Source organism: Macrobrachium rosenbergii, chromosome 45 (genome assembly GCF_040412425.1).
Source record: "Macrobrachium rosenbergii isolate ZJJX-2024 chromosome 45, ASM4041242v1, whole genome shotgun sequence".
Taxonomy (NCBI): Eukaryota; Metazoa; Arthropoda; class Malacostraca; order Decapoda; family Palaemonidae; genus Macrobrachium; species Macrobrachium rosenbergii.
The window spans coordinates 23520030-23533006 of NC_089785.1; the positions used below are offsets into that span (position 1 = coordinate 23520030).

Consider the following 12977-nt stretch of genomic DNA (forward strand, 5'->3'; position numbering starts at 1 on the left):
ATGCTGAAAGTAATCACAAGTTTACAAGTTTGCAATTTTACCCTCACAAGAGCCTGTGTGCTATTGATACACTTGCGATTTCCAGTATTGCTTTAAAATTCTTATAGATTGGCCATAAAATCTTGAGCTAGTGCTGTTTTTTGCTGTTAACCTTGAACCCATGTTTTCAAATTTAGATTAGCAGGACTTAGAGGAGCATTCTTAATATTATTATCAAGTTTTTAACTAAATGATTTCAAAGGGAAGTTACCGAGGGACACTAGAGTGACTTCAGGAATATTACCTCTGGTGTTCCTCAGGGTAGTGTCTTTGACCCACAACTTCTTATGTCACATAAACATTGTCGTATATGGTTTGACCCTGGAGACAAGCTTCATATTTATGCAGATGATGCTACTCTCTTTGGACTGATCCCATCTCCTGTTGTTGCTGTTTTAGCTAAGGTTAGCGCACACTGCAAATTATAGGGCTGATGTTTACCATATTTTACGTGATGTTCAGGATACTTGTCACTTGTTGTTCTAGATCAAGTCAAACTTATGTTGGCTCAAACTCTTACACAAAGAGCACCCTGAAATCAGCATGCATTGTTTGTCCTCTGAATTCCAGCTATTTACCAAGTATATTTATAGAGGATTTTGTTGAAAATAAAGATAATTCTAGCAATTTTGTATGACATAAAATTTACTGAACAAATCATCTTATTTTTTCAAATTAATGAAAGATCAAATTATTTTTCCGGTAGCCACTCTTCTGTAGATGCAAACTATTGTGTCGGCTTTTTCGGTCCGTCTGCACGTTATTCTGTCCGCATTTTTCCTGTCCACCCTCAGATCTTAAAAATTACTAAGGCTAGAGGGCTGCAAATTGGTATGTTCATCACCCACCCTCCAATCATCAAACATACCAAATTGCAGCCCTTTAACCCTATTAATTTTTATTTTATTTAAGGTTAAAGTTAGACATACAGTATTATACCGAGACCACCGAAAGATAGATCTATTTTGGGTGGCCTTGATTATACGCTGTAGCGGCTGTACAGTAAACTCGACTGAACCGAAGAAACTTTGGTGCATTTTTTACTTTTTTTTTTTATTTCAACCAGTTAGTCAGGTACACAATTATTCAGAAGTTAACTTTTGCTATGGTAAACAAAGTTTTTCTTATTCACACTAATATAATGATGATTTATTGAAAGATTAGCATTTTTCTTTATTTACTTTTATGTGTATAGCTAAATAGCTGTGTGGCATTTAAATTACTAGTGCCTTTAAATCTTCAAGCAATCAGCAAGAGTATCTGAATGGTTGCTGCCGGCTGCGCAGTTGAATAAGACCATCAGATATTGAAAATGTGAACTAGAAAAGGAGAAATATAGGAATAAATAAAGGAAAAGAAGAATGCAGCGAAGAAAACGAAATTATATGGGGAAAATGAATTACAACCATATATCAGAAAATTAAGTCACGAAAAGCATTTGAAATATGTTCAATTTAAAGGCAAATTTCAGAAGAAAATACAACGATAATGCATGTACCCTTTGCAAAGATAATTTGGAGGAGACAATCTATTCTTACACACACACACACACACACACACACACAGGATTAAAAATAGGATGTAAAAATGGATGCACCGAGTTTTACGATAATTTAACATTCTTACATTTGCAAAAGATTTTATGATGTTTTTTTTCAAATACATTTTATCTTTAATGAGAGAAAATGTAACTTCGAAAGTGAATCTCTTGGAAGCATCCTCCAGGTTATTCTTCCTCTGACATTGAATATATGAATGCAAATTGCAAAAGAGATACTAAAAGCAGGAATTAAATTTAAGACCAGACAGGGTGACGCTGGGAAAATGTAATAGTATTTTAGGACTGGAGCCAAATATTTGCAAGGCCCCCGAACAAACAGATTACAGAAAATATATATAGAATTTCTATTATGCAATATTTTTTAGAGCCAGAACAATTAGGATACCATTAATTATCTAAACTACAACGTAAATGGAGGTATAGATTGTCATTTTTCATATCTGCAAGACCTCATGTTAGTTTTTCCAGTATACGGGGCAGTTTTACAGCCAAAACAGCATATTAAAATATGATTTACATATTATTAACGATAATATCTTTAGGATAGTATATTCTGCATCATACTGAAAAGATAAAGATAAACAAATAAAAGAAATCAACCGATAAATCTTCATTTTAGCAAAAAAAGAGGAGCCGTTACAAAGAAAAAACTCAAAAACCTACTACTGCGACCACCACTTTTCCCGTTGCTTTCAAAATCCCGACGAATATCACCAGTCTAGTCTGACAGTCTATCAGTGTTTTATTCGCCATGAACCGCTCAAATTCGCCCATACTGACTGCTGAAGCGTTAGCGAGTCGGTGTAAGTATATTTTATAGTATATATAGAATCTATAAAGCTTCTATAGAAGCTCTAGAGTAGCGGGTGGAAGGTCCGGTCAGGCTGTCTTACGGTACGCCAGTCAGGCTTAGTGTAGGTTTGGTCAGGCTAGTTTATAGGTCGTTGGGCGATTTGTTAGGATATTTTGGACGATTTTAGACTGATTATAGAATATATTTAGCCTGTATAGGCCCGGCGTCTATATAATGCCGTTCCCCGCCCGGTACCCAATAGGGTATTGGGTATAGGGTTAACGAGTGCCCCCTTGTGCCCATTGCTTGATAAAATCATAATAATAAACGTAATATAAGATAATAATGCCATAAATGAATAATAATTGGTAATTTTGGTATTTCCTTTAGAACTGACTTTTACCGTTATTTATTGTCATTCGACTGTAATTAACCTGTAATTAACCTCAGAACTGTTATTTTTTTGTACGTTGGCCATCCTGAGACGCTATCGCCCAAACGCAGCGTTATGGGGGAGCTTTTTGTAAAAAGCGGTTTCCTTTACGGGGGGTCCGTGGGGCGGTGCCCCCCGGCTAAGTAACGCGGCCTACTAGGTTAAGTTAGGTTATGGTACGTTAGGTTAGTGTGGTTCCTTTTATAATAGATTTCCTTAGCAAATCCCTTCTTGAACATATGGCTCCATAATGACTCTCGTATTCGCGGAACCATTCCATACAGTCCGTGCGTAGCTATTATACAGGAATCCCAGAAATTTTTACTTTAGGGCTAATACCAGACCCACTCGCACGAACGCCTTAGGCTATGTAGCCTAATGCCAGTTCGACAGGCACGAACGTTGAAACGTAAAAAAGAAAGTAAATATCTTGATAATGGTAGATTTGTGATAGATTCTACTGTATTACACTTTTCATATTAAGCATAATCAGGGAAAAAAAACTCCCATATGGATAACTGCCAATGAAACAGTAGATTAATACCAAAATATCACAAGAAGTATTGAAAAATTAAATTATGAAAATTGAGAAAAGGAGTATTAAAAATAGATGATCTGATATAACTTTAGAGGCCTGAAAATCTTGACGAGGTTAATGGTTGTATTAGCCTTGTAAGCGGTGGTTGTTAAAGCTAGAGACATAATCATTACCTCAGTAATAGTAAAAGATACCAGGGAAGCCACGTAAATATTATGTAAAGTATTACTAACATGGTAATTATTGGTATCAAAAGTTAGAAAAGTAGTAACACATCGATTTTCAGTAATAAAATTTAAATCCAGTATTGTTTTATATATAAGTACAAAATAGTTTCAAGAGTACATTTCGATTTTACCTTTGTTTTCCCAAGATGAGAAGAATTTCTATGAATTATATAACCAACTCAACTTTCGTGACAGTGAACAACAGCTTACCAGTGTTTACAAGTGCCGAAGACGTCAGCAAGCACCCAGACTTGAGCCATTTACTAGAAGACCTCACTCATCACGTGACACCAACTTATGTGACGAAATCAACATATGCGGAGCTTTCCCACGCCACACAGGTCATGCAGCTTGCAAGGTATCATATGAGAGTTTTTACAGATGCTAAATTAGTAATGATGATATCTTCTGGTACATGTACCCATGTTTTGGAAGAAGCTACAAAAGATAAATATGTAGAATTATTGTGGGTTCTTAAATTGTAATGTGCTGTGCTTAGTTTTAAATGGCATTTGTGTTTTAGAATTTTTATGTATATATTTAGTTTATAAAATATCCTTTTAACTTTTTAAGACTTTCTTTTACCCAGGCAAAAGTATTTGCAAGAAGCAATGTTCCACCATTTGATGTATACGGTTATATACAAGAAACACAGTTCGCCAAAAAAGAAGAAGGTAAGTTTCCTCTGTATGAGAAATCAGTCAAGCTATTGTATACTGTATATTCTTTCTCATAGAGTTTGCAAGTTCTTGGCAAAAGTTGAGAATATTAAATTCCCCTAGACATTCTGTCATTGTTGCACATAAAAAATGTGGATACACTCAGATTTGCAGACTCACTTTGGGATTGGCCCAATGCTCGGATCTTGAAAGGGAAAATTGTAGCATTGTCAAGGTAAAGATTTTGAACAGCTAATTAGAAAAGGGTTGAAGCGAACAGATGGCTAATGAAAGTAAGAAAGTAACACTGCAAGTGTACCCTGTTTGAGTAAGGGAAGATTGAAGCAAAAATTTCAAGAATGAGGGATTTTTTCCTCTCTAAAGAGCCCTGAAATGTTGAATAGATACCACATTCCTTTCACCTTGTTAAAAAAGCCTGTTGATTCATCAATAAGTAGCCTTTTTATTTATGTGCATTTGAATGTTTTCCGATGTCTGAATATGACATCTTGCATCATGACTATTATTTGAAGATTATACAAATGTTTTATTCGTCATTAATATTTCTACTTCCTAACATGTTTTCTTTCTCGCTAAGTGTTTTGAGGATGTTCGCAAGGCAGTGGCACTAGCAGAGATTCAAAGTCACTTACACCTTCTCCCTTGGAGCTCAGAAAATGATAACGAGACTAATAATAAAGTATCGGATGCTTCATTGAAACAGGTATTGTATAGCGTTTTGCTTTCTATAATATAGTTGTGGATGTTCTGTGTTCCTGGCAACACTCATGTGTCATAATATTAATGCATCTTGACAATTGAAGATATTTCTTATTATTGTACGCATTTAATGATTGTCAAGTGTAAAAGTGACTTGCCACTGAATAGTGTATGGTACAACCATTAATGACTGTACACAAGGATTACACAGTGTTAGAATAAATATCTTTGATTTTTCAGTTGACATTTGGCATTACTCCAGAGGTAATTGACACTCACGCTGAAATGTTCGACATGAGCAAATATAGCAGTGAAATCTCCAGTGAAGTCGAGAGTCATCTGATTGATGACTGGATGAGAATCGCAGGATATCACGACCCTACTGGTGAGTTTGAAAAAGGACCGGTATTAGTGTATATCAGTTAGTGTAATGCTTTTGTGTTGAAAATAATGTTATGTATTTTTATATGAAAGTCTACTGCTTCAACATGGGTTGTAGATTAGGTGCTTCAGAGAGTTCATGAACTGAGATTTAACATGAGACCTTCAACTTTCAGGAAGGCGAGGAATGTTCATCTCTTGGTGTTGCACTCCCCAACTCCTTGTCATCATACTCTAGTGCCTTCCATTGCATGAAAACCCACCATTTATTTAGTTAATGCATATATTAAGTTCATTACTCTTAAACCAAACCTTAAGCCAAGCCTTAAAAGTATTTCTGACAAGGGAAACATTCTATTCAAGGGCAAACTAACCTTCCAACGAATCTGCTATGATGAACTCCCTGGATATTAGTATCAATAATCCTTGATATTACTGCATGATGTCAGGTGTAGGATCTCAAAAAATATTTCTTATTCTTGATGTTAAGCTTCTATTATCTTTTTAATTTATTTTTATATATTTTGTTATGCAACAAATGTTATTTTATGTATTGCATTTCAAGGGTTTGAGAGTTACGATGTCGAAGAGGTGGTCAAAATTCCGGAGACCCTTGAAATATCGCTGCAGAGCATGACCGAAGAGAGGCAGAAGCTCGTACTTAGTATCACCCAGACGGATTACCTTTTTCTACAGGTCAGACGTTCAGCCATTCTCAGCTTAAATATTCTTAGGAAAGGGACACTGATGATGTTTTACCCATTCCACTAAAGTAACCTTTTGTTTATTATTTATATAACATTTTGCTTATCATGGGTATACATACATAGCTTCATTATTTTGCGTGCATTTTTGATGCTGAAACATATATTGAGTTTTAACTGGAAATTGACATAGAGAAGAGGTATTTGCAACCAGTAAATGTGTATTGCCAGAATCTTTGCTGTATGACTTTCAAATGATGCAACACTTTACAGAACCAGAAATAATTGGAAAAGTCATTAATTTATGTATTCATTCTAGTGCTTATGCATTTTTGGAGTTCTTGTAGGGCTCACGTAAAGGATTTGCTTTATAATGAAAAATTAAGTTAAGAGGAAGCTGTTTTCTAAAGAAGTTGGATAGCTAAGTAAGACGAGACCAATGGGAAAGTATAAGGCATATGTAATAGGTCTAAGGCTTAAGAAAGGTTGCAGTAAAGAATTTTAATACTGTCCATAGCATGCCGTGTACAACACCCTGTCAGTGGTACCCATTACAAGGTGTTATCAGACCCACTACAGGTGCTACAGTCATTCCATCAATAATTTTCATCACTACACAGCAATTCTTCCTTTCAGGTACGCGATCATCTCGTGGAATACGGGAATCTTCTAGAAATGTTGATGTCGAAGCAGAGATTTTGTCAGTACCCGACAAAACACACTGAAAGCCTGTATGTACAACTCTCCGCACTGCTTCTCAAACTGAAGTAAGTTCCATGCGAACGATAGTGTATTTAACTTCAATACAAATAATATTTAACTTGTTTATAATAATGTATGGGGTTTTGTACTGTGGTGTCGTGTCCTGCTCAGCTAACATAGAATGAATGGTTAACATGTTGGTAAAAAGAGTAAATCTGTTACATAAATCATTACTGTAATTGTCGGTACAGCAAAGACAAAGCCGATTTCACTTTCAAACTTAGATGACTTAGTTGCTTTGGTTGATTAAATACTCATCCTTCACTACTTTTGTTTTAGGAGTTTTAGAATAATTCTTATTTTACTGTTCTTAAAATGTTAACTTTTTATTTCCACGCCCTGCAATGCTTACTGTGGTTAACATATCTGGTGTTCTCATGGAGAGTCTTCTATAATTTTTATCTTTCTCAAGTTTTAACTTTCAAAAAATAGAGCCTTTGGGTCAGTACTAAGAAGGTTGAAAGATTTGGCTCGGTAGACTGGTTAGACTTCTTTGCAAAGATAATCATTAATTATAAAGATATATAGTACTTTGATTAATGCTCATTTAAGTGTTATTATTTTTGAAGAATGGTATATAATAAGTCAATATTTTATTCACATAATCATGAACTATTCTGTGATAAGATCTAGATGCCTGTGGTCGTTTTTAATCCTTGATTTGGATAAAACATAGGTACGCAAAAGGCTTCGACTTCATTTTAAAGAACATTAATAAAAATAATGTTATTACGCTATAATATCAAAACTTGAATACCTCGGTGGTACATTTGCTTGTCATAACAAATAATTTTTTTTTCAGGTGTATGGAACTGGAGATATTATTAAATACTTATACAAGCAGTTCGGTACCAGCTCTGAAATACATTCACAGTCACATTAGGGAAAGAATTCCATCAGCTGAGAGAAATCTGGCCAGATTGAAGCTTGAACTCGGTAGCTTTGGGAAGCTGGACACGAGGTTCAAATCTCTTTTAGTGGAATATGCCCAGTTACAAGGTGATATTGAGGTGTATAAATCCTCCCTTAAAAAGTGATGATAAGTTCTCAGTAATTAAGGTAAAATTATATAAAAAAAAATTATATTCTAAATCAGACTTACCTTTTATTTTAAGGGGGTTATAAGTTACATTTGTAGTTTAACAATAGCAGTCTATTTCCAAGTTGGTACCAGTTAGAATGAGTATATGCATAATTATGTATGTTATGAAATACTGAAACTATTTTTCAGAATATCTTCTGCTCTCTCGTATATATTTATGTATACTGAATAAATAAAATTTATGGCCAAGTCATGTTTGCAGAGGAACCCTTAATTATTTTCCAGGATTGATAAGACAGTTCATAGGGGTCAATAAACAATGGAAATTAATTGAAAACATAAAGTAAAAAAACTACCATTTGTATCTATTGAAATTGCATAAACTTATACTATAAAATACAAGCCAAGATACATATTTCTGACCTGTACATAATTAATGTTTCCAGTCTTTCGTTTTATTTTGTTTGCTTAAACGTGACAATGTTTTGATCATTCTTCATTAGTTGGAATCACAAAGCTATTGACGATTGTAATTCCTAATAATATCAGGGTGAACTGATTCCTGTATCTTGACTGGTTTTTGTACAGGACTGAGGGTTCAAAGATTCCCCATTAATATTATTCTAGAAAGATATATTTAAGAAGGAAATCGTTATATTTTATATTTTTGTACCATTTGACACTACTTCTTACTTAAGAAAAGGCATAAGACAGCCATTGACTGTGTCAGGCAGTGAGTCTGTAAATGAATGTCAATTTTGATTGACGTGTCCTATATGATAGATAGTGCTGTATGGTACTAGCAGATGTTAAATATTTCATTCCACAGTATTGAGTTTTCTCTCCTTTGTGTAATAATTAAGCTTTTACTTTTAGTTCTTTATTTGTTCTATCCAGATTATTTTATCATATATTGTCTGTTTTCTGTACAGCAGAATCTCAGTTGCATCAACCATTCAGGGACGAGAAGCCCTCACTAAATTATGGTCAGGTCCCCCGTAACACCCCCAACAACTCATTCTTTTGTGCAACTCTCAATCTTCACTGAATTTACCTCTGTTGGCTAAACAATAACTGCTTAAAAAAGAAAAAAGAGAGAGAGAGAGAGAAGGAGGGTTAGCACGTGATCGACTCCTCACAGTCAAAGAATGTCTACATTTGCTCATTTTTCCGTTACAAAATATTCTGAAAAGCATTCCATGTGAAAGAAGGAGTAACAAGCAGAATAATTATTCCTTCATATTCAATAGATTTTAAAGGAGATTCTTGTCTTATTTCAGATCACCATGGTCACTGTTTAACGGTGACTTTGCACTAAAACTAACAGGCCTATTGGTGGTTGTCATTTTGGAACATAGGTCTATAAGAACTTGAAAAATAAGGGTGATAATAATCCAATACAGAATAAAGCCAGAATTGAAGTGATTGTTAACAGCACTGTGTCACAATTGCATCTGTGGAGGTTAGTCTAGCGGGGTGCCAAAGATTACAGTGAAAATAGAATGTTTGGCATTGAACATCAGGAAACAAAGAGTTTCTTGATAAAAATAAAAGTAGTATTTAACAGAACCGAAAACGCAAGAGACTAGATTGTAAGAATAATAAGCACAATAGAATTTTAAGAAATTGGATTTCTAAGAAAAGGCGGCACGTTGAAAAAAAAAGTGTCCTATTAACAAGTAGGTTGTCCCGTAAAAAGAGGAAAAAAAAATGTTCTAGATGATGCAACATACAGAGTCGCTTGCAATATACATATGTAAGTGCTCTAGCTGATGCAACATACAGAATCGCTTGCAATATACAACATATGCAGTTTCTACTTCCTCGTCTTGTTTCACAAGACATCGTACTATTCAGACAGTTACTGAACTCTGCCAGAGTCAATGCACTTTGTCTGCGCTTTGGAATAGTCTGAATTCCTGTAGCGAAATTCGTTAAAGTAAAACGCCATCAAAGTGGAATGCACATGAAAGAATAGGGAAAAAAATAATGGTACTGTTGCCAATCAAACTTAAAAAGCGGAAAATCTTGCGGGAGACGCCAAAAAAAAAAAAAAAAACATGCCATTTCAAAGACATTTGTCAAGCACAGAGGGCGTACAAAAACACCCCATAAATATAGACTCCCTGTGAAAGACAATGGCAAAAAAAAAAAAGAAAAATGCAAGACGCCAAAAGCAAACAATCAGAAAACAAATAAAAAACAAAATCGACTGCATGAAAGAAGACATTCATTGAATCCCGTACTATGCGGGATGGTATGCGTAGTAGGACCCGCCAAACGACAGACTTAAAAAAAAAAAAGAGAAAGGAAAACCACCTAGGTGAAAGAGAGCACACCCACGACGCCAAAATTAGAACTGTCTCCGAGAAAGCGAAAGTAAGTAGGGGGGGGAATGCCTAATAGAAGACGATAATAAGAAAGAGAAGAGGATAGTGAAAGACGCGGATAACGGATGGTTACCGAAATAATAAAAAGAAATAATTCATGAAAGAAACTGTTTAATAGAATCCATATGGAATGGAATGCGTAAATAGAAATAGTCAATGACGATCAATCGGTCTCCGAGAAAGCAGAACGATAGAGAGAAGAAGAAGAAGAAGAAGAACGCCAGATAAAAGACGACAAAAGTAAACAAGAAAAAAGCAGAAAGCAAAATGGTAGAGAGGAGAAGAAAGAAGAAGAAGAACGCCCGATAAAAAAAACGACGATAATAAAAAAAAAGAAGATGAATGAAAGACGACGAAACAGACAATTGCCAAAACAAAAAAAAGAAGAAGAAAAAAACAAAAGCCAGACAGAGGTTAACGAAAGACGCCGAAAACAGACGGTTGCCAAAACAAATGACAGCCCGAATAGAAGGCGCCCCCCGCAGTCGCTGAGGTTACCTCGCCGAGGCAGTATATACCTGGTTCCCTAAGGGCGTCGTCCTCCTGCAGGCGGGTGTCCGTGCGCGTGTGTCCGTGTCGCAAGCGGTGACAGAGTCAGGTGAGTAGTCGCCCTTCGAGGGTGGAATTCGAAGGGGGATTAAATGGAGGGTTGAGGCAGAGGAGATGGAGTGCCCTCCGGGGGGGATCCCCGACGCCCCCTGGGGCCCTCGTGCTCGCTTAGCTGTGGGTGTATTGCTCTCTTACGTTGTGGGCAGGAGGCATATTGCTCTCTTACGTTGTGGGCAGGAGGCGTATTGCTCGCTTCCAGTGTGGGCATATGGCTCGAATGTGCTCGCTTCCAATGTGGGCAATGGGCATATTGCTCTCTTACGTTGTGGGCAGTTGGCATATTGCTCTCATATGTTGTGGGCATTACTGTAGACATATTGCTCTCTTACGTTGTGGGCAGTAGGCATATTGCTCTCATATGTTGTGGGCATTACTGTAGACATATTGCTCTCTTACGTTGTGGGCAGTAGGCATATTGCTCTCTTATGTTGTGGGCAACTGGCATATTGCTTGCTTATGTTGGGGGCAATAGGCATGTTGCTCGCTTACGTTGTGGGCAATAGGCATATTGCTCTCTTATGTTGTGGGTATTAGACATATTGCTCGAATATGCTCGCTTCCATTGTGGGTAATAGGCATATTGCTCACTTATGTTGTGGGCAGTAGGCATATTGCTTGCTTCCAATGTGGGCAATAGGCATATTGCTCACTTTAGATGTGGGCAATAGGCATATTGCTTGCTTACGTTGTGGTCAGTAGCCATATTGCTCGCTTCCAACGTGGGAAATAGGCATATTGCTTAAATATGCTCGCTTCCGATGTGGGCAATCGGCCTATTGCTCGCTTATGTAGTGGGCAATAGGCAAATTGCTCACTTACATTTTTTCACTAATTCGGAAATTATCATCATATGTCAGAAACATTAATCTAGATCCAACACCCTATGCCAATGCTATGTCATTCCAGTGGGAATTTACTGGGAATCGTGGCATTCCTGATTCTCAGATCGGGAGTGAATGTCGGCGACTGGCGGGAATTGGGCGGCGCAACTGAAGTAAAGCTTACCCTCACCTAACCTTGGATGCCGTGCCCCCACGGACCTCCCCCAAGTACTTACGACACCATGCTCTGCTTCGACCCGTTATTGTCGTTTCAGGCCCGACAAAATCAGAAATGGCTTATGTCTGCCATGTTAGGCTAAATTTTAGCCTTTTTTTTTTTTCTTCATGCCCATAGGCTAGGTTAGGGCATTCCAGTTGCATGGTTTCAGTTCTCGGGCACCTTAAGGTGCTTGAGCAGACGTCAGCCGGGTTCCCCCAACCCACACCACAGGCCCTACACTGCGGCCATAACTGATTGCGACACAGAGCCGGTGATTTTTTCCGTCCTTGAGAGGCACGAACTCCCGGCACCTGAATAGAATGCCCGAACATTAACCACTATACCAGCAACCAGCCAGGGTAGCTTAGGTTAGGTAAGGTTGCGTCTGTACTTGTACCTCCATATTTTTTTATGTGATTCTTACAATTTGAAAATCATTGTAAATACCTTGCTGGCTTGTTAAGTTAGCTAGGAATGTACTGCTTATTATGTTTTAATTTTTTGCATTTCTGACTATTATTGTTTGTAAAATTGCTTGTTTTGAGTGTTTTTCCATTCTCCCCCTCCTCCCCCCTCCCCCCATATTCAGCAATTGTAGATGAACCCAGTTGAAAAGTGGGTTCCTTTGGAGGGGGGGGAGCCACAAAAATGCTGTGCACAAGTCAGAAGGAAATACTTAAATTACAATGTATACAACATAATCGGTTAAAAAACTATGTATTTATGCATATCTAGAGTGATAATCATAAATGTATAAAGCAGTAAAATGCAGTAATGACAATTACAGGGATACATCCCAGCTTAAGCTTCCGTGACTTAACTGAGGGTGCCAGGTCCCTTATTTGGCCAGGGGTTTACTCCCACCCTCCACCTAACCTGACTGAGAGCGCTGTGAAGGGCACAGAGTAAAATATAGTGATGCAACTTGGCCTAACTTAACCTAATCTAGGCCACCAGGTTTTAGTAACTCCTCCCGTTTTCTTCCCTACCTATTCTTTGGCAAAGTTGCCTTTTGTTCTTCGTAATTCCACCGCCATGTCTCGTCGGAGATGCAGCTTCAAGCACTTCTGTTTTCTTT

The 12977-nt window shown here is 37.1% G+C and overlaps 2 protein-coding genes across 3 annotated transcripts in view; both read left to right on the plus strand.

Moving 5' to 3' along the window:
• The first annotated feature begins 2240 nt into the window (after positions 1 to 2240).
• Positions 2241 to 8108, plus strand: LOC136829788 (HAUS augmin-like complex subunit 4). The gene is made up of 8 exons (XM_067088709.1): positions 2241 to 2403; positions 3787 to 3949; positions 4181 to 4265; positions 4849 to 4974; positions 5211 to 5355; positions 5917 to 6047; positions 6692 to 6822; positions 7620 to 8108. The coding sequence occupies exons 1-8, from the start codon at positions 2352 to 2354 to the stop codon at positions 7852 to 7854; spliced, it is 1068 nt and encodes a 355-aa protein (XP_066944810.1). The 5' UTR covers positions 2241 to 2351; the 3' UTR covers positions 7855 to 8108.
• A 2628-nt stretch (positions 8109 to 10736) lies between these two features.
• LOC136829785 (tax1-binding protein 1 homolog B-like) overlaps positions 10737 to 12977 on the plus strand; it is a 31352-nt gene continuing 29111 nt past the window's right edge. Inside the window, exon 1 of one of the 2 annotated variants that reach the window (XM_067088705.1) lies at positions 10737 to 10847. The gene's annotated coding sequence lies outside the window, so the exon portion shown is untranslated. The remainder of the gene's footprint in view (positions 10848 to 12977) is intronic. The other variant, XM_067088697.1, reaches the window with a different exon arrangement.